Here is a 23,139-nt window from a genome sequence, read left to right on the forward strand (position 1 = left end):
TCACAATGAAAATTAAACATAAACGTAACATAAACACAAACGTTTGCAGTCAGGTTACCAAACTTTGGTGTTTATGCTTACGTGATTCAGAAACATGGCACAATCGGAGAGCGTATTTTGATTGTTCAATGGGCTTTGCCTACAAGCTACATTTCGATCTATTGGCCGGATGATAGCTAGACACGCGCAATATGGAATCCTTTGACGAGAAATTTATTATTTGCTAACAAGAAAACCTATGTATATACGACAAGAAACATAAAACATAACTGTAATACATTAGAGAAGAATGTATGTAAAAAATCGCACAGAAAATGAATAAATTCTGAAAACAGATATCAGTTATACATGTTATTGCTAACATTTATAGCCTAACATATTAATGTCTCATATGCTAGTATGTGGATGCAGTTTGTTTACTTTCAATATTAAATTAAACAACCAAAGTGCTGCCTCGTTTCATGGGAAGAAGAAATCTGTGCTACTGTTGCGTGATTAAACTAACGAACTAACTAAATGGTTTTTAAGGAATCCGGGAATTCATTATCAACCTAACATAATCCCTCCATCAAACCCTATCCTGGGCAAAGTTAACCCAGTCCTCAGCATCACAACCCAACTCCCCAAATCCTTTCTACATCATAAAATCATCAACTCTCATTTTCTATAAGAGTTATAAAAGTCTCCCTGTTGAATTTTCCTCTGATTCAATGTATCAACCCATCTACGTTTAATTGATTTTAAGTATCAAAAGCCACATAATGAAGCCATTGTAGTTAGTAGAAACACAAAATGAACAGCTACATCTTCAGTCATTATTGTGCAATTCCCCATATTTGTGTGTAATAAGTATTCTTGTTTTGTTCATTCGATATCCTTGATTCCCACACATGTTTATGTCTTTATGTTAACGTTAAAACTGCATTGTGAATGATGCCTGGCTTCTTATGTTTGTGGCCTATATTTGGGTTTAATTTTTATTGTGAATGGGCCTTTACTGTAGGTACATTAACCGAAAACCACAATTTCAAATCACACAAGAGTTTGTGTGCACTCAATGTGGGTTTCTGGCATCTTGTCAGTTCACTCGAGTTATGTAAATAAAAAGGGAAAAATTGAGATGGTGTCAAGCGAAGTTTCTGGGTAGCTCAGTCAGTAGAGCATTGGTGCGCTAAACCAAAGGTCCTGGGATCGATACCCGGCCCCAGAACAATTTTTCCCTTGAAATTATTCAAGTCTGCGTCACAGGGAGTTTTACCTGAAAGCTAGATTTGCATAAGTGTCAGTAGTATATGGTATTCACCTAGCAGCAATGAGCTCAGTTACATGCATTCGTTTCACGGAATGGTGCAAGAAAGAATGAATGATGTAGCTGAGATTGAGAGAACAATAGTTATTGCAATAAAATGTTCACAATTTTTAATTTTATATTAATAACGATTTTCCTTTTCTTTAGTTATGGTTTAATTTACTTCCTTGGCTGAAATCAACCATACCCTTTTAATTGTCCTAAAGGTTAAATTGAAATTATTTCTAGTTTTACCGTAGAATACAGAAGAGTTGTATATCTCACCAATGATGTTAGATTATTTAAATGCATAACATTTAAATTTCGCTATGTTAACCCTAGCAATACCAAGGTATTTTAAATAGAATACAGTACCAATGGGTGGGGGGGGGGGGGGAGTATTTTTGTTTAATTTTGAACAATTTTTTTAACATTTGTAATCAGCAAATAGTATATACTACAATAAAAGAGAAAACTGAAATGCTATTTCATATTTTCGAAAAATTACTTCAACAAAGGGGAGTATTTTTTGTCCTTAACATATTTTCATATTTTAGTAAAACTCTCAGTGGAAAGAGTTAAATAATAACATAAGATAGTAATATTTTCATATTTTTAATATACTGTAAAAATTACATATTTAAAATATAAATTTTGGAGAAGGTGGGCACAAAGTATTCCCCCCATTGTTATTGCTGTGGTTAATATTAAACTATGATGATATTTTACCTTAAATGGCTAGTTTATACGTAGTATTCATCATCTTCTGAATTCTATAAGATGACCAACACCACAGCATCGAAACTAGTAAATTAAGGTAAAATACAATTACGCCTATAGTTTAGTATCAACTTGGTGAAATTTAAAAGTTGTTTATTTAAATACATAATTTAACAGATCATTTGTGATTTAATAAGTGTTAAAAAAGTGTAATCAAGAATGAAGAGATGGCTTTATCTCATATAAATGAAGAATTTCCACTAATGAATATAAAATTATACTCTAAAGATAATGTCGAATATTTAAGTTTCAGAGAAAAACGGATGAAATAAAATTACATACCAGAACACTTTTAATGTAAGATGGGGATTGGTGTTCTGTCTGATGCTGGAGTTTGTTTACCTTTGATAAATAGGAGACTGGATGGGAGTGGCCATTATGGATATAATAGTAAGATTAAACCTTTATCCTCGTTTAAACCAGCAAACATCTTAACACTGTATTACTTTTAATTGAGTACAGAAGATCACAATATCTGTGACATATAACGACATAAATTTGCACGAAGGTATTTTACCAATATCAATCAAGTATTCACTTATTTGTCACTAAAAGTAAAGTGTTCATGTAATGTCGCTGTGGCATATAGGAGGCAGGAAGGCAGATCTTCCACGCCTCTGTAACTCGATACAAGGAGATGATCAACACAAAAACCCTGTATTCAATTTTAGAAGAGGTTGATAAACCCTGGAGCCATTCTGGAAATTATGATAAACATGGATTTGAACAGGGACAATTATTTTTTTTACCAATGCCACCGGGTTGTCTTTTTCGACATTTCTGATCTTCTCTCCTGGCATTGACTTAGTTGCAACCCACTTCTGAGGTTGGGGTGCTGGAATGCAGTTACATTACCCTGATGATATGATAGGATGATTATGATTATGTGGTGCCAGGAGAGATCTTAAATCTAAACTTAACCTAAATTCCAGACCATGGACGAATACAGGAATAATCCCCTTTAAGGAAAAATTCCTGTGCTCTAGCCAGGAATCGAACCCGGACCTCATGAACTATAGCCAAAAGCTCTGACCACCAGACCACGAGGCTGGTCACAGAGACAATTATGGTTTGTAGGCTTTTGCTGTACCAACTGGAGACAATTTACGGTAGTTAAAATTTTACACGAATTAAATTCTGACAAAGAATAATTGAGAAATACATTTTATTTTACAACAGTAATTATATGAAATGAAGACTATTTTATGACATTCAACTTTCATGTAAAATCTGGTCTTTTATTTTCAGTTTCTAAAAATTAAATTATTTCCACTCATTTATGCATGTGCCTATAATACAGGTAGAAAATTAATATGTACCATAATCTAGTAATGAATTCTCATGGTACGGCACAACGTAATGACTAACTGAACTTATTCCTACTAGAAATATAATTTACGAAGCAATTGTATTAAGTCACTCCAAAACAAACTAAATCAAGATTACAAAGTGGAACAAGTGAACGTCCTTGCCATGACTGGGAAAATGCAGAGAACTATCAACATAAAAGACATTGCAATATTCCAAATGAAAAAGTACTGCTCGTGTAGGCTTCACTGCATGTTAACAGGCAAAGGACAACACGTGAATTTGTAAATGAAGTTGGAATCACTCATACGAGCGCAATGTGCTACCTCCTTACAGCTTCTCGGTGATTCAAACATTACTCAAAGCTATCCAAGGTTGGAAAACTTGACTAGAATCAGTGATTTCTTCATGTGTTGCATTCTACAATATGTTCTCGACTTAAGAAAAATCGAAGAAAAAGATCTTATTAAAGTGTAAAAGTGGCTTGGCAAAACTCCATGTAGAGCAGTGTTGAAATGTAAATGATTAATTTTCTTTATCATAGCCATAGAAAAAATGTGGACAAGGATTTACAAGCCGAAACTGAAGCGCCAATTAAGTGAATAGAATCATTCAGAATCTCTAAAAGCGAAAAGATTGTGGAAGGAACCCTACTGAATGAAAGGAATGCTGATTGTCGCTTTCGACCACATACTGTGAAATCTTTCATCATACAATTCTGAGAGATAAGCTGCAAATTACGAATGTTGAGTATTACCAAGTTTCTTCAGAATCACCTGCATCCAACGCAACTTATTAGAGTAATCCACCACTTTTCATTCATGACAATACTTGCCATCATGTAGGCAGACCAGAGAAACAATTTTTTAAGAAGTGGCATTGTGAAATCCTGCAATATTTACCTCACTCCCTAGACACAAGTCCTCACAAGGACTTTCTTTCTGAACATCAAGGCAGCATTGCTCAAGAATAATGGTTCTGCAGTGATGTAAATGAAAACATATTCCCTGCTGGTATCTGCCATCTTCTACATATCTATACTAATAATAAATCTGTAGCCAAAATTTTTCTGGTAATTTTCGATTTTCCAAAAATTATTGGTGTTGACATGTATAATTAACCGTCCTGAAACCGAAAATCGCTTTTTTGAAATTTTTGTTTGTATGTCTGTCTGTCTGGATGTTTGTTACCTTTTCACGCGATAATGGCAGAACTGATTTATATGAAAACTGAAATATAAATTAAGTTCGTTGTAACTTAGATTTTAGGCTATATGGCATTCAAAATACTTTATTTAAAAGGGAGGTTATAAGGGGGCTTGAATTAAATAAATCGAAATATCTGCCTTATTAATTTTTGTGACAAATAGTGCATAACAAAAGTTCCTTTAAAAATGATTTCCGATACATTTCATTCCAAGCAAAATTTTGATGGGACCAAATTTCACCAAAAACAGATGTTCTCTGAATCAAATTGATCATATTTTAATTATTTGCATGTAATAACAATTAAGAAATATGTTAAAGGAATTATCATTGCACTAAATGAGTGGTCTCTGGACCAAAATGAACGCATTTTAATTATTTAAATACAATTTAAATTAAGTAACATATTAAACGATTTATCCTTCTATCAAATACGAATGTTCCCTGGACCAAATGTCCTATTTTAATTATGTAATTACTTTATATTTATTTCTAACAAGTGCAGCGGAGTGCACGGGTACAGCTAGTTTGAAATAAAGTGATTCATATCGCTGGTGGTTATAGTAAGGGACAATTTCATACCTATAAAAAGCTTTACATTTGTATTATAAATGTGGCCATTGCTTTTTTCTCAACTTCCATATAAACCAATCCGCAAGTGAGGCATCCAATCTTATCACCGGTTACGAGTTTTCCTTGTTATTCTATAGGCCTATCTGCAGTCAGGCTGAAAGTATTAAGACAATAATATAGTGTAACTATAAATGTTCGCCATCTGAACATTTACCACCTGCATTTGCAGCTGTTCACTTAAAGTATCATCAATGATTTTCATGTTGACAAAACTATATAACACTTAAGAATACAATTCTGATTTCGTAATTCAACTTCTTGTTTGCTATAATGAATACCTGGTTCTTGTTAAAATGCCAATAATTACAGTGCACTAGAACGCTGAATACATCTAGAAGATATGAATGGAATGCTTATGTTCGAAAAATTATTTTAAAATGATTAATAAGATCTAAAAGCCCAACTAAACAGGATTACTACAATTGTTGAGGGAATCTGTATACAATTACAAGATCTTTGAACTCAATAATGATAGATTTAATTGAAGTTTGCTTTCTAACATGCCTTAACTGCATAAAATGCTGCGAATAATGTTGAACACAAGAAACTGGCAACTTAAAAATACTAACGACTTCTGAAAACAGTACTTAATACATTTGTTAAAGATAATTATTTATTTAATGTTCCATAAACTACAAAGACTATTCAGAATTCATCAAATGACAACTGACCTAATCAATATCTCTTTCAACGACAGGAACCATTCAACGACAAGGTGAGGTACGGAAGATTGTACAATAGTGGAATCAAAGTGACAGGGAAAACTTTGATTCTTGGAAAAAAAAAAATCTTTCTAGCAGCCGTTTTGTTCACCAAAAATCACAGAGTCTGCTTGGAATGGAAGCCTGGTTCTTCTGACGAGAAGCCATCAGTTGATTACATCATGACTGAACATCTGAAATGCAATGTTTTTCTAATGATGATGTGTTTAGAGAGGAATTTGCGATACATCAAAATCATACTATTCATACATGCACAACAAAATAGTGGCATGAAGAGAGGATAGTGATGAGCATAATATAGCTGATAGAAGGTAGATGATAATGAACTTATGTAATGTTAGCAGAGAAAGCAGAAAAACTTTACAAAAATGTATAACACATTCTTTATTCACAAAAAAATTCTCTAGAATTCACGAGAATTTTGAACAGTGTCTAGTGTGGGAAACCAATAGGCTAAAGGTTAGGGTGACCAGATTCACATCGATAAAAGAAGGGGACACAAAGCTTCAAAAAGGAGGACACTGTTCGGGGGGGGGGGGGGGAAGAGGACAGAATATATACTTAGATTTAGACTTAGGCCTATACTTTAAATTACGTCAACATCTATTTTATTACAAAATATTTACAGTACAGGAACCACAGGCGTGGCTCAGTCGGTTAAGGTGCTTTCCTGCTGGTCTGAAGTTGCGCTCGGGTGCGGGTTCGATCCCCGCTTGGGCTGATTATCTGGTTGGGTTTTTTCCGAGGTTTTACCCAACCATAAGGTGAATGCCAGATATTCTACGGCGAATCCTCGGCCTCATCTCGCCAAATACCATCTCACTATCACCAATCTCATCAAAGCTAAATAACCTCGTAGTTGATACAGCGTTGTTAAATATCCAACTAAAAAGAATTTACAGTACGGATTTAGACTTATATCATACTTAAAAGTATGTTAATATCTATTTTATGACAAAATAATTATGATAAAACTTAATAATGATTTTAGAGTTAGCTACACAAATATGGAAGTCTGATCATTAGCAAAGAGTATATTCTGTTGATGCAGATTCCACCCACAGCCAAAATACTTGAAAAAGGCGTCAAATCAGATAATTTCAAAATATCAGGCATACAAGTTACAAAAAGGAGGACATGTCCAGACAAAAGAGGACGTCTGGTCACCCTAATAAAGGTACACAAATACGAAATACAACAAATTTTACAGTATCCTTCTGGAAAAATCTCTGTAATAATGTTAGTTTTAAGAACTGAGAATATTGCATTGTACTTCAATTTAGAAAATCACACTTTCATATAGATTCTACACATATCAAAACCATCATTTTCGTAGGGAAATTAATGTGTTCACTTTTATCCTAATTTAACCAGGGTCTGACCACACCTGTGACCATAATGATTAGAAAGAAGCCAATTATTAATCAATTCTGAATTATAACATTAAAAGAGAATAATTATGTTTACTTAAAATTACGTTTTTATCACAGTCAATATTTAAATGCCTCTTAAAAATCAATCTGTGTTATCAATTCTCCCACCTGATTTAAATGGTGGCGCCAGTAGCAGAGCCCCCAATAATTACTTTCTTTGTAGCACTGGAGCAACCATTAATGACAGGAGCCTGCAGTTAATATGGTACGAAAGAGTGATATGGATGGTGGTGAGTTATGAAGACAGGGAAACAGGACACCCTTAAAAACTTCATCCAGTGCATATCCTATTTGTCTCGTCAGGATTCAAAACGTGTCTAGGATGTAAACGCTTAAAATCTATATCAGTTTGCCTAGTAATGCACCATAAATAGACGTTAAAACATTTACAGTCAATTATGAAAATAGACAGCAGCATTCTGCACTACTAACTTTCAAGTTGGTTTTCCTACTTTGGTCAACTGACACCTTCATAGACTCTGCTAGTCCGGAAAATGGAAAGGGTAAGTAAAGGACAATACATTGATAAGATATAAGAGGATAATTTAGCAGAGCTCATATCAGTTTTCCTTGTGACCTAACATTCAGTGACAGGGTTCCTTTACGATCCACAAATCTACTATATGAGACAGCTGGCTTTGCTTCCCTTGCAAACTAAGCCATGCTATGAAAATGCATCATTCTCTAATCCCGCTGGAATTTAAAAACAGGATCTTCAGCATAGGAAGCTGAAAATCCAGTATTTGGCTAATAATCCAAAATAAATAGGAGTTATTACACTCTTCGTTGCATTACTTGGCAAAGTCATTACATTTGAAAGGGAAAACGTCATTTTATGTAATTACGTAAGAATTGTAATTTTCATTAAAATAAAACATTAAAATGGTTGTTCCATCATCTACGTAAAAGAATGTATTGACAAAAATATATTGTGGTTGACAGAAAAGGTGGGTACGCATTCTACAAATTGCACATTTTCTATGTTATGCTTGAATTGATACAAATTCACAACCACAAATCAATGTCTTTAAACGTGAGTCATCACTCACAGTCTTCTCTGTTTTGTTTCTGACTATGCTGCTGGAAACGATGAAAATGGATTCCACTTTTTATGTTTTCACGATAAGATGGAGAATGACAGTTTATCTCATTGTCAGATGATGTTTCCCACTTGTTTTCTGGTGATGATTTCTTGTATTCTTTCTGTGTTGATATTGGATTCAGGTTGGCTGATGACTGCGACTGGCTTGTAGGTACGGTAGCTAACAAGCCTGAAACATCACCACATTAACCATATAAATTTAAGTCGTATAACTTATCACAAACTGTCTGCCTCCAGACTAGCCAGCCCAGATTCGATTCCTGGCAGGGTCAGAAATTTTCTTGTATAATTTCTACCTCGGGACTAGGAGAGATGGCGGTGCACAACTTCTAATCACTAAATTGTGCACCAATATGCCTGGGTTAAACCCCAAATCTCTCCACAGTGCTTATGAAGGAAAGACATATGTCACTGTTGATAGTGATTCGTCTGTCAGATGGGGACATTAAGCCTGACGGACCCCTTGGTGCTATTTGACAGGAGTAGACTACGTGCCAGCACCGGGTTTCCCCTTCTCCCTTCCTCACCATCATCCTAACCCATTCCCTACACTACACCTACGGCTGCAAAAGGGTATCTGTCGGATACAGGGGGAGAGCCATTAATCCTTCCCATTGAAGGCTTTAAGGAACCAACCTGGACAAATACGCAATGTCCCATCCCTACCTTCCCGTGGTGCAGCTGTTAGTAAGCATAATTTTACGAGCTGAACTAAAGGGAGGGGTTACTCATCCATTAGCACTGGTCAGCTTGAAGAGTTAATGACTGAATTTGGTATAATTTTCCTCTACCCAATACCTAATTCCCTCTTTACCCTTTCCTATCCAGTCCTCTGACTGAACTCTTACTTTCTTCGACCCCGACGACATTAGAGCATTCGAGGCCTAGGGGTTCATTTCCCTTTCCTTCCTTCTCTTTCTACTTTCCTGTTCCTAGTGCTGACCTGCTATGGCACTAAAATCATCCCCCAGTGGCTTAAGGAGGGAAAGCTGGTGATCAACAAGATCTCCCAGCTAGGTCCAATGGACCCGTCGACCAACAGCAGGTGTGGTCCTCCAGACATTCTGGGGGTTGTGTGTGAATGAAGTAGCCACCAAAACGTTAAAATATGGTGTTCACTTAAATCGGCTACAACTTGCCATTTAACTCTGTGCTTCAGTGGCTGGTCATGATAATATCTTTGAAAAATATTGGAGTGCAAGAGGTCAAATGACTTTATTGTCAAACGCCTGACATTAGAAAACAACAACAATAACACTACATCTACACAAACACTCACTTTAGTACAAAACATAATTCTTCACAGATACACATCATGCATAACATGGTCCACCGAAGTGGTGCACGCACGCACAAAAAAAGTTAAATTTGAACATTACTTGCTGCAACACAGTGAAGTTTAATGAAACCTATTATTTCTAAGCAAATAGTTACCTCATGAATGTGTGTTATTTGTGTGATTATTCCTAAGTCCACTGGTTCAACTAATGCCTTATATGGATATTGAATTGAATTGAACTTAAGAGGGAGAGGGCTTTAACGGACCTAGCACTGCGACCTAAAAGATCTACTGCGCATCCCCGTCATAATATCCAATCAGTCCAATAGTTTGATGTTCTTAATGAACTGAACTACGGACTGGGACAGCTGATAGCTCATCAAGCTTCGGAAAAATATTTTCCAAATATTCGCATAACAGATGAGTTACAGACTCATCTCCTTATGAATGAGTATAGGCTGGATTGATATTGTGTCCCATCCTATACAAGTTCGTCTTGAAGGCGCAGTGTCCTGTAAGGCATCCAACTGCCCAGCGGAGCTGTTTCTTGCTCAATTTTAACAGGTCATTTGACCTGTTATTATTAAAATCTCTTATGAGGGCCTTTGAATGTCTACAGCCCTCAGTGATTATGGTGTTTTTTGAGAGCCTAGTCCCTGAAAACCTGCTTTACTGGTCTTAGAGATAGTCCCTGCACAGGTTCAGGTCCTATGAATGGGATCTCGGTTCTCTTTTTGGCAGCCTCATGCCTTATATGGATACTTAATGTACCGTTCTGATGCTGGTCGCAACAATTCATGAGCACATCACAGTCGCAGTATGACTTTGTCCATCCCTTTCATTTCATGAGTGGAAGTGATTTGAAAAATGATTTAATTACAAAGAAAACAGGTGTATCTTAGAAAAATCTGTCCTAATATATTTATATACTATAAATTTCACTTGGATTTCCCTAATTTTAACCCAGATCTCTGGGATGCAACATCTAGATGTTAAATCACTTTAGACCTTTAGATAGTGTACTCCAGTTTTTGTATTATTGCTAAACTGAATAGTAGATTTTATGGTGACTATACGATCTTCATAAAAAAAAGAGGACACTTCGGTATCATAGACCTTATAGCTAACACATCCCGAACTGAACACTCTTAAATTTACAAGTCTATTGCTAACTTGGCTAATATATATTCTATAATGCAACATACTATTGGCTGAATGTGATGATCTGCGTGTTCAAATCATTTTTTAAAATGCTATAACATAAGAAAATATTTTTTCATTTTTTTATACTTACTGGCTTTTAAGGAACCCGGAGGTTCATTGCCGCCCTCACATAAGCCCACCATTGGTCCCTATCCTGAGCAAGATTAATCCAGTCTCTACCATCATATCCCACCTCCCTCAAATCCATTTTAATATTATCTTCCCATCTACGTCTCGGCCTCCCCAAAGGTCTTTTCCCCTCTGGCCTCACAACTAACACTCTGTATGCATTTCTGGATTCGCTCATACGTGCTACATGCCCTGCTCATCTCAAAAGTCTAGATTTAATGTTCCTAATTATGTCAGGTGAAGGATACAATGCATGCAGCTCTGCGTTGTGTAACTTTCTCCATTCTCCTGTAACTTCATCCCTTTTAGCCCCAAATATTTTCCTAAGAACCTTATTCTCAAAAACCCTCAATCTCTGTTCCTCTCTCAAAGTGAGAGTCCAAGTTTCACAGCCATACAGAACAACCGGTAATATAACTGTTTTATAAATTCTAACTTTCAGATTTTTTGACAGCAGACTAGATTTTTTTATAATCTCAAATTCTCAGCCTTACCTTACATTACCTGATTAAAATATTTTCAAACACTGTTTATAATCATCTCGTTAAACATCAACATTATCTTCACAATACAAGTCCAAATTACATCCATTTTCATTCTCACTATGGTACAAATATCAACTAAATCTGGTTTCTGTTTAAATATAGAAAAGTATTTAAGGCCTTATTTCATGCAATAGTTTTTTTGACAATAACGTGAAAATTAACACAATTTAAATGTCTCAAATTATACTGAACACAAATAGGTACCGGTACTGCTACTTTTATGGTTTCTATATAAAATCGTCTTTCTTTTGTCCACTGAGAATTTATCAAAGACAATACTCTCTCAACTTTAGCATTATTAGGGAATTCTATCAGTTTTAACAGTTCAGAGCAACAATCATAATTGGTATATCCTTAAAATATTTACACCACACATCATTTGACAAAATCTCTTCAATTCTATTGGGAGTACCAGTTTCATGAGATTTGCAATGTTTGAATTGAAGCCTTTGTCAAAAATTATTCACAAGACGCCACCTTAGAATGGACTCAGCAGCCTGACCGGAGAACAGGAAGTCGCAGGTTCGATTCCCGCTCGAGGTTGTGTAATTTTTCTTTCATACCATGGCATGATTGTGACTATAATAGTATTTAAATTCACTAATTGTCTGTTCCTAAAATTAGCAATTTTATATAATATCTGAACTACATTTAAAATAAATTTCAAATGAAAACAAGTTAAAGAGATTATAAGCCGAATCAATACGATGGCAGGGACAACATTATAAAATTGTATGTATGGTCACCTATTCACAAGAGAGCTAATGGATTGATCATGTCCAGTATCTTCCAATACAATCCTTATGTATGACCTTCCCGATCCTTACTCCAAAAGGTGATAAAATGACAATGAAATGTGATCCTAAGTATTTTGAATTTTGACATAGGCAACACACTCGGCAATACTTCCCTTCCAAGAAAGCCATGGTAAGAAGTTTCGAAATGAAGTCAATATCTAAACTGCGTACAAAAGGTATAGAAAGTTCTCGGAGTATTGCTTTTACTGGAAACGAAGCACTTATTTTTATTATCTGTGCTAGTAGCAGTAACCTATTTTCGAAAGTGTGAAATAATGTGATTGATTTAATTACCATATAACATAATAGCTTGTCTACTACCTATAGAACTGTTCAAATAATATATCTAAAGAGTGTCCCAAAAAAAATGCCAGATTTAATAATGTGTATAAATACAACAAAAAAACAGATAAAGAAGATAGCAGTGCCGCCAACCCAACAATAACGAGATATTGTTGAGACATTGCGCCATTGTCTTGTTTTTGGTTTGGCGGCACTGTTTATCCTGTTATCTGTTTTGTTGCATTTATTACCCCTATTAAATCTGGCGTTCTTGTTGGGACACCTTTTATAATCATCGTTTTAATTGACAGAAAAGATAGGGCAGAGTTCTAATTCAAATAATAACAATCCACTACCGGTATTAATTTTTAGTTGAAACCACCTAATAAAGCTACAACACCTTTATTCTATTTACCTGGTCCTCTGTATTTGCTGAGTTGCTGGTAAACCTGTTTCATGCGTTCGATGTTAATTCTGCTGGCAACTGCATGATTAACCATAGGAAGAGAATACTCCTTCCCTATGATGCATTTCGCTGCTTTTTGTACAGATTCAGGCGCATTCCATGGTTCATGAATGTAACGAGTTGGAAAGTTCTTCAGGACTGGCAGGTATTTTCTGCAAGCACATAAGACTCACAGTAGAAATTTACCATTTTGTTGCTGTCCACATAAAGATATTCAGAAATGATAACTTTGTAAGTAAAAATAAATAACATGATGAACATATCACCACTAACATCTATGACGAGTAGATTCAATTAGATTTAAAAACATTTTCCATGCTAGACCATCAGTCCAAACACAATGCGAAATAGATTTTCTCTGGACATTGCCATTTCACACACTTTCTCCACTCATAACCTTTGGTTAAACGAGCGTTGAGGGACTTCTTTTCCTATTGCGGATATATGCATCTTCAGCCGTCTTACATGTCGTACCAACATAACTTATAAGACATTACAAACGTTTCACGCTAGTTTGCAATGTTCTAGCAGGATAGAAATTCGGCCATTTTCATACCTCAGGGAAGTGTGTAGGGGAAGAAAATGGAGTGTTATGACAGGTTAGGTTACGGTAGTTTAGGGTTTTGTTATGCCTTATATACTGAAGGAAAATATGTGATAGGTTAGGTTAGTTTAGGCTTTTATTATGCTTTGCATATACGAAACTGTGACAGGTTAGGTTAGGATAGTTTAGGCTTTTGTTATGCCTTGTATTGGCGAATCTGTAACAAGTTAGGTTAGGTTAGTTTAGTTTAGGATTTTAGTAATAGGTTAGTTTAGGCTTTTATTATCTTCAAGATGAAGGTGAAAGTGATTGAGTGTGGCGCTCTTGAAGAGGAAGTGATTTTTTGATTCCTATGTTGGCAATTCAAGTCGGTTGGTGTCTATTCCAAATTCGGCAGAAGTCACTCAATGCTCGTTTCACCCCATTCAGGTCTCCGGCATGTTACACTTCATATTCATAACCATACTATGACAGGAAAAAAAAATCCCTCCCTCCCTCTCCCCCTTATCTGAACAATGGCATGTTCCACAGGTCATGGATTTATACTATAATGCTTTTCATGGGAATTAGTTCATATGTCTAATCTTCTTCATGGCTATAATATTTTTTCTGGACGAATGTAATATTTAACTTACCATAACTAACAGCAACTAAGACTAAACATTACAACTAGGCAATATTGCTTAAGAGCGAATGGCTAATGTTGTTTTGGAAGGCTAAAAAGCCGTGACCTCGCATGAAAACGGGTATAGTATCCAATCTTTAAGAAGTAAACGCCTGAAAGAGGGCAAGACCATTTTTTTCCTTTCAATGAATTTGTGAATGAAGAATATTGTTTTACTGACACTAATGCACATTTACTTTATTTATTCATCATCATCATCAATTCAGAAATTGGGCCAAAGGATGATAATTCAATCAATCAATCAATCAATCAATCAATCAATCAATCAATCAATCTTCTTAATGTACCCAGCTGTTTGCTGACAACATAAAGTCCACTATAGTCCACTGTAGTCTATTCAGTTTTTGTTTTTCATGGGAAATGAGGGGTATTTCATTTGGTATACTTGTTAATTACTTTGATTTAGATTTAAAAATTTGTCTTCTAATGGTTCTATTTTGAGTTCTGAACGTTCCTCATTCTTTTTGTGAGCGAGAAATGAGTATCCAGTTGTCCAGCATTGAAATTTCATCTCTGATGCTCTGTTTCAATGTCTAGATATTTCACTGCCATATAAATGCAATTTTAATCTCGAGTGTTTCTGAATCAATTGTGGCTTTAATACAGAAGTGAATAAGTCTAATATTTTAAGAATTTTGTAATTTTGTACATCACAGCCTGTCCAGAGGCTGAGAAAGTACCTCTCTACCACTGACCTACTTAGCAATAGAAATCTACAATTAATTGCTTGCAAACCTCAACAAAAGGATATTTTATTTATATACTGTGATTGTTTATTTTTATTGTGTATTGTTTATATTGTATATACCACTGCCACCGGGTGCTTGCCCACTTGCAGTGTAAATAAATAAATACATACATACATACATACATACATACATACTGCATTGTCTTAAAAACATTTTTCATGCTGCAAGATAGTTTCTGTATATTCTGTGTTCTCTAATTATAAGTTTTCTACGTATTCTGTTTTTTTTAAATATAGCTAATTAAAAAAAATGCCGACTCAAGACGTAAATAACAAAAGAAAATCACTTACCTGATATAATCACCATTAGGATCAGCTTTGCGTCCAAAGCGCACCGGACAGTAACAGTGAAAAAACTGTTGGAAGAAAGATGAACATGACAGCCACATCCACATCCCAGCATTTACCGACCAGTCGGCATCAAGAAGAAGTTCTTCAAATACCTGATTATAAAAATCATAAAAAAATTCGATATAATGCCATTCTACTGAGGTGCACATGCTTAAATAAAAACGTGACAATTTTATCATATTAGTTACAAATAGAAGACAAGAATAAAACATTTTATTTTATTAACTTATTATTAATGAATATATAATAAAATTATAACTGATGAATAGATTGTAGAGAAACCAACACAAACCGGGTTCTCAGCTAAGTTGCTCACAGACTCCAATTATGTACAGAGTAAGTTATCTATGATATGCAGTGCAGTATCAGTGATGCGATTAAATATAAGGAGTAAGACATCATTTACTCACCCAAATTAAGAAGGGAGATGCTGAAACTGTCTACCTTCTAGCATATTTCTAACAAAAATATAACATTGACAATTTCACCAACACTTGGTTGATGATTGGAAACCGTGGCACAATTTCAAGACAGTTTTTAAATTTCAGTAAAAATTTCGCCATTCCGAAGCAAATTTATTTAGCTGTAGCCCTTCTTGCTTTGAAAGGTTCTATACAACAATTAAACAGCCATTTATACAGTATGAAATCAAGACCAAAATATATAGTCCTATTATCATAATTTTTCTCATACTATCGTGTATTACAGCCATTCCAGTTATCACAGATATTGCATTTTTACTATTTTCAAACACTAGACATTGAAAATGAAATGACTCTTGTCAACTTTCATTATTAAAATCAATTTAGTTTTTTTTTAAGTTGGTTATTTAACGACGCTGTATCAACTACGAGGTTATTTAGCGTCGATGACATTGGTGATAGCGAGATGGTATTTCACGAGATGAGGCCAATGATTCGCCATAATTACCTGGCATTCACCTTATAGTTGGGGAAAATCTCGTAAAAAACCAAACCAGGTAATCAGCCCAAGTGGGGATCGAACCCGCGCCCAAGCGCAACTTCAGACCGGCAGGCAAGTGCCTTAACTGACTGAGCCACGCCGATGGCTATCAATTTAGAACATCAGTATAGAAAAAAAAGTTTTTTTTTTTATCCAATGTCACCACGTTGTCATTTGACATTTCTGGTTTCTCCTGGCAATGGCTTATTTGTAACCCACTTCTGAGGTTGAGGTGCTTGGAAGACAGAGTTACGCTGCCCTGATGATGATGATGATGATGATGATGATGATGAATTGCCAGGAGAGGTCTTAAACCTAAGCTTAACCTAATTTCCAGATCATGGACGAGCACAGAAACATTCCCCTTTAAGGAAAAACTTCTGTGTTCTAACCGGGAATCGAACCCAGGACCTCATGAACTGTAGTCAGAACCTCTGACCACTAGCCCATTAGGCTCGTCTACAGAAAAAGAGTTGTTTGAATAAAATGTATTATTATTGCAGAAAATAAAAAAAAAAAAAGATTCCATCACAGATGTTACAAGATTCGTGAACTCACGTTACACCTTATAACACAAAGTGTAAAATACAGATCTCTGCCTGAAGCAAAAAGAGATTCATTCTCATAATGTAATGTGAAAGCTACGCAAATCTCATGGCATCCAATCAGTTCACAAAAACATAATCGTAACTATCTTATAGCTGTTTCTTTCATGTCACAGATGTTACATTTTGTCACAGATGTTACAGATGAATTAATGTCCTTGATTTTCCAGTTTCAAAACAACTGTGTCATTTCTAAGTCAAAATATTCACTTGAACTGTAAGATTTCTAAATGTTATTAACCCAAACTACTTAAAATAAATGGCAGAAAGAATATAGTACAGAGTAAAAAGTTCCTTGATCCTGGAACTTTGGAATTAACAGTGCAGGCTCTCAAAATATTTCTTAAACAACAGTTTCTTGAAAAACATACATTAACAGCTGATCTCTCTACGAGTAAGTGCTGTAAACTTTAGAGAAACAAAAAGTACCCATTACCTAGCCAAGAACACTTAGATTCAATGCCATAAAACTTGTAAAATATTTTCCTTTTGAAAAAAAAAAAAAAACATTAAAATATTTCAATTTAGAGCCTTAACTACTGTATATCTTACACTAATAATAAACAAATATTTCTGGAAAAGACTTTTTCATTGGAATTCCGAGTTTACCTGGAATGGCTGATCAGCAAATTTAACCTTTGTTACCTTTACAACCATTGTATCAAGAAATTTAAATTTTGTATAGTATTCTTTATCATACAGGCAGTCTGCGAAGGCAGAAAGGATGTTCAATTATTAAACATTTGTTGTATCTATTTAAGAAGTGACACGTCACTAGGGATTGAGACAGACCACATATTCCTGCTGATAATTATCCTCGAGTATTGTACAAAGCTCGTCCATAGAACAGTAACTTATGTGTTGTTGCAGAATGCTGTTGGAAAAAGGCAGAAGCATGCTTTCTCATTAACTCACTGAAAAGGGATTCCCAAAATAGTTTCCACATACCCCTCCACATTAACAGTTCGCTAAAACAAACGGGTCTATTATCCTCTGACAATTCATAGTGCATCATATTTCTATTTGGAAAATATGGGTGACAATAGACATCACTTGGAAAATTCCTTTAAAATTACTCTGTCGTCTTTTGTAGAAAACACTTGGGTGCGAACTGCTACAGAGTATTGAAGTTAAAGTCTTAAAAATGTACCGTGGTGCAAAAACTGGTGATCAGCATGAATTTTGTCTGTAAATGTTGTTAAGTGAATGACGACGAAATTTATCGTAATCTTCTATTTTCGGACAAGGCTTGGTTTCATCTCCATGAGTATGTAAATAACAACAGGTATTAGAACTCAGAGAACCCCAACCTCCTTCATAAAAGCCCCTCTATGATGTGAAAAAAGAAAGTATGGTGTGCTATGAGTGGAGAGAGGATATAAGCACTCCTTTTTTATTTTTATTTTTTTTCATTAACTATAAATGCTGAGAGGTATGTGGAAATTAGGTATGTATTTTGTATCCCTTTTTGGCGAGTTAACAAAGGGGAAAATGTGCTTTTATCTTATTTCAGTAGAATTCTGTGACAACACATACAACCAACTATTCTATGGAAGAACTTTACACGGTATTCGAGAATAGAATTATCAAAAGGGATGTGTCTCTCTCTCAATCTCTCAACCTAACCCCTTGTGACTTCTATTTCTGGATAATTCTAAAAAGACAGAGTGTACAAAAATAATTCATATTTCCTGTAAGAACTAAAAGGTAGAATTTGGGAAAATATTCACGTCAATGGGAATTGTAGTAAGCAGGGGCGACTCTACAATAAGAACTGCAGAGCTGCAGAACTGCCATTTACATGGACCTGTAAAATTAAAAATGTAAAACGTTCTTTTATGTAATCTAGTTCATTGTTTTATTTATATTTCTAATTCATTCTCCTTCGATTCGATATTTTATTGTCTGTAGGAGCTTTAAGAAATTAGGACGTCCTACACCAAATTTAAATATTGAAATTTCTGGAAAAAGTCGAAGAAAATCATGTATCCTACTAGTCATTTTAATACCAAAATGTGTAATAGAAACAATTGGGTTTTTTGCTGCACTCATGAAAACGCTTTCTCCCCCACCCGTATCTTATGTCTGAAGGAGAAAATACATGGACAAAGACCAGAGTGAAGAATTTAGTTAATTTGACTTAAAAAAAAAAAAAACAGAAAAGCATGAAAATTCGAAAACTCATTTCAAGTCAACAGATTTGTCACTGCTAGAGATATTAAAATATTCTAACACAGCTTGATTCTGTGTACTGGATTAATATTCAAAAACAAGACGAAAATGTTACTAAAAATAGGTATGGTCTATCTAAAATAATTAACTGTGTAAAAATCTGTGGCATATTTGAATTAGCAATGCGAGGACTTGCCGAATCGGAAGATTCAACAGACTGTGGAATATCTCGGGGCTTGATTGATTTTACTCCATATTTAGATTAAACTTTCGAAGATCATTTATAGGGCTCGTCACAATTCAAAGGAACTACAAAAACAATTCAAATGAACTTAAAGAAGCTTTTATGTTGCAATAATGGCTGACGAAACAATGGACACTGCAACAAAATCACAATTAAATTAAATTAAATTAAATTAAAATAAAATAGTTTTAGTCCTCTGTTATATCAAAGAGGAAGTACCAATAGAAAGGTTATGGAAATTTCTCTTGCAACCAAAACATGACGCTGAAAGTTTGGTGTAAACTATCTTATGGAATATATGGAAATTCAGCAGTTATTGAAGCACATAAATTAATTGTGCTGATTAATGGCGGGGCTAACGTAAGTGGGAAACATGGAGAATTTGTATGTGTGTGTCCCACAGCTCATTTCTTGCGCTGTTATGCCAAATAATTAAATTTAATAATGCAATAAACATGTCACAAACTAGTCAAGTTACGATACTTTATTGCAAATCTGTAGGAACTCCCAGTTATCTGTCTTACAATTCCGTCTGCCGATACGGGTGTAGGCTAGAAAAGTTGGCGTAATGAAATTCGGTAAGAGTTAAAAGCGTTCGAACGATAGAAAGTTCCTGATGGTTGTTCATTCATGTATCAATATGTGCAGCATATCTCCACTACATGACTAGTTGTGCCAGGTGGGAGAGATGTAGCGCAAGGGGTGGGTAGGGCACATGAATGGTTGGAGTACAATTTCAGGTGCACAGTCGCCACTACTGGCAGTGAATCATGTTTCACTTCTTAAACAGTTAAAAATAGAAGTTTAGAAGAAGAAGAAGACAAGACAGTTTCAGCATCTCCTCTTTTAATTTGGGTAAGTAAATGATATTTTAACTGCTTATATCTGGTAATATTTTACATTAATAGTTTGTGATGTATCAGATTATCAATATTCTGCTGTGAATCACAAATAACACACACAATGTTTATCCGGAGCCTGCAAGCACCGCAGACAATTGCCAGGCTTCACACATGATACCCATACATGATGATAGAGTCTCAGAATGAGATAAGTGACACATTCATTCTCTGGAACTAATTCATTCATTCATTCATTAAATACCTAACCTCTTGGTAGAACTACTAATGATGTCTTATATTACAATCTTAGGATATAATTTAATAATTCTAATATTAAGACCAAGATATCTTGGTTTGAAACCACGTTACTTCAACATGATATTCTGTTTTGCTGTCATTCTCTCAGAAATCTTTTAACAAATGCACTATCACAAAATATTACCTTCATGCCTTCTTCCCAAGAGACCCAAAGATCACCTCGTGTAAGAAAACAGGCAACAGCATGTCGTGCCAGATGGTGAATCCATCCTTCTTCCCTCAACTGTGTCATTATAGCGTCAATCCAAGGAAATCCTGTCTGACCCTGTAAGTGCAGCATACAAATTTTATATTAAGAAGGATTTCATGTGGCCTACTTTCAATGCTACCAATAAATGTAATTTTTTTATTTAACATGCCTTTTAAGCTACCAACACTGTTAAGGGACTGAAATGATTACTGTATTTGTAATTATATATTTAACAACTCACATTCCAATCTTGAACAAAGGAAATTCTTCCCAGAATATGTGACTGGTTCTCAGTCAATAAATTAGTATTAAATTGTAACAAAACTAACATAATTCAATTTAAATCCTGTAAAAATTCAAGCTCGCAAATTTCTAGCGCAATAATTAACAATAGGTCCTTAACAGAAACAACTAAATTTCTTGGCTTAAAAATCAATAATGTGTTAAACTGGAAAAATCATATTAAAGAAATTACCCCCAAACTAAATTCAGCATGTTTTGCTATTAGATCTATGCAAAAGATAGTACATATCAATATCTTAAAAACAATATACTTTGCATAATTCCACTCGGTAATGAGTTTTGGAATAATATTCTGGGGAAATTCCACAGATAGTAACAATATATTCTTATTCCAAAAAGAGTAATTAGAATGATAGTAGGTGCCAAATCTAGGGAATCGTGTAGGACTACTTTAAAAAAACTACAAATAATGTCTATGGCTTGTCAGTATATTTTTTCATTAATAATCTTCCTCATATGTAATCATAAGAACTTTATAACTAATTCAACAGTTCATAGCATAAATATGAGACAAAAAAATTATTTTCGTACTCCACTGGCAAGTCTATCGTGCTATCAAAAATGAGTGCGTTATATGGCAGTAAAAATGTTTAATGACCTCCCTATTGATATAAAAAATGAAAGATAAGATTATTTAGGGCCAAATTAAAGAAGTATTTAATTTCTCACACCTTCTATTCTGTAGGTGAATTCATGACATTCAACAATGCTTCATAAAATAGATATTAAACTTTGTGTTGTACTAGTAGACTACATTGTAAACCTCTTCTGTATATATTTCAACTAGATTGTAACTATAAATTAAGACTTTATAGCAGTATTAAGTTCTTTCACTTGTTCCATATTCTAGCTGTGAAGCAATGTACGAATACCATAGAATGTTAATAAATACAATATAATACAATCTCGTTTAAACTGCACAGATATTGTAAATTTAGAACTGTACCTATTTGTTTAAAGTTTCATTCCAATTACAGAAGTTATTCTGAGATTAAGAGATCATGCTATGGCAATCAAGGAGCAATGATAGAATGACAAAGAATTACTCCAATAAAATCTGCCCACAGTCCCTTTGTTCGTCACAAATCAAACATCACCTGCAGCAGAGGACAAATACTCGGTTCCCTTTTGTAAGAAGGTGAGTATATTACTGTCGAGTGATTGGTAATATTATTTAATGTAGTTTTCAACAAATGAAAAACAACAATATGGCTTATAAGTTGTAGCCTACAAAACATCTTGCTGAATATCACTCACACGACTGTTACAAAATTTGGTGAGAAAGTTACACCCCTATCTGCATATAGCGAAGGAATGAGCCACTAACCCACATATATTATATAAATAGTGTTTTATTAAAGTTAAATGAAATAAATAGCAAAGAAAAAATTAGAAAAAAAAAGAGAACATGAAAACTACTGCATAAGTAAACATAGGAAGAAGATTTCAATTTCGAATCTTAGATATACAAGAAGGTAGCATTGTTGGTTTACGAAGTGATTTTAAGTAGTGATAAATTACATTTTAGTTTACTTTGAGTTTTCTAATTTTATTTATTTGTTAATTCCTTACATCATGTTACTGTTTGTTTCATATTAACATAAGACGATGCTCATTTGCGTTATTCAGTAGTTTTTGACGGTCATTATGTTAAGTCGTGGTATTCGACTTGGCTTTAGAGTTTTTCTTTTTATTTTGCAGAAATGTTTTTACAGTTATTTGTATTCATTGTTATAGTGTTAAACTGTTATTTGCCTGATATTCAGGAAACTTTTTATCATTGTTTGTACCTACGATTTTTTTCATTTATTATATCCTGGTCATTAGTAGATAATATATATTCAAGGCCGTCAACTTTGATATAGTCCTTCATTTATTTGTCTCTGTTTATATACGACTTCCCTGACCAGTCCACTGCTTCTCAATATTAAGTACCTTATACTTTGTCAGGGTTCAGAGTGAACATGCACATCACAAAAAAAAACACACAAACAAACAAACA

The 23,139-nt window shown here is 34.5% G+C and overlaps 1 protein-coding gene across 2 annotated transcripts in view; it reads right to left on the minus strand.

Moving 5' to 3' along the window:
- Positions 1-8,200: 8,200 nt before the first annotated feature.
- LOC138713620 (cryptochrome-1-like) overlaps positions 8,201-23,139 on the minus strand; it is a 60,929-nt gene continuing 45,990 nt past the window's right edge. For both annotated transcript variants that reach the window (XM_069845854.1, XM_069845855.1), the window contains exons 7-10: positions 20,769-20,909; positions 15,441-15,592; positions 13,122-13,324; positions 8,201-8,640 (exon numbers count right to left, since the gene is read on the minus strand). In XM_069845854.1, coding sequence (XP_069701955.1) covers positions 8,411-8,640; positions 13,122-13,324; positions 15,441-15,592; positions 20,769-20,909 — 726 coding nt within the window. In that variant the 3' untranslated portion in view covers positions 8,201-8,410. The remainder of the gene's footprint in view (positions 8,641-13,121; positions 13,325-15,440; positions 15,593-20,768; positions 20,910-23,139) is intronic.

This window comes from Periplaneta americana, chromosome 14 (assembly GCF_040183065.1).
Source record: "Periplaneta americana isolate PAMFEO1 chromosome 14, P.americana_PAMFEO1_priV1, whole genome shotgun sequence".
NCBI lineage: Eukaryota > Metazoa > Arthropoda > Insecta > Blattodea > Blattidae > Periplaneta > Periplaneta americana.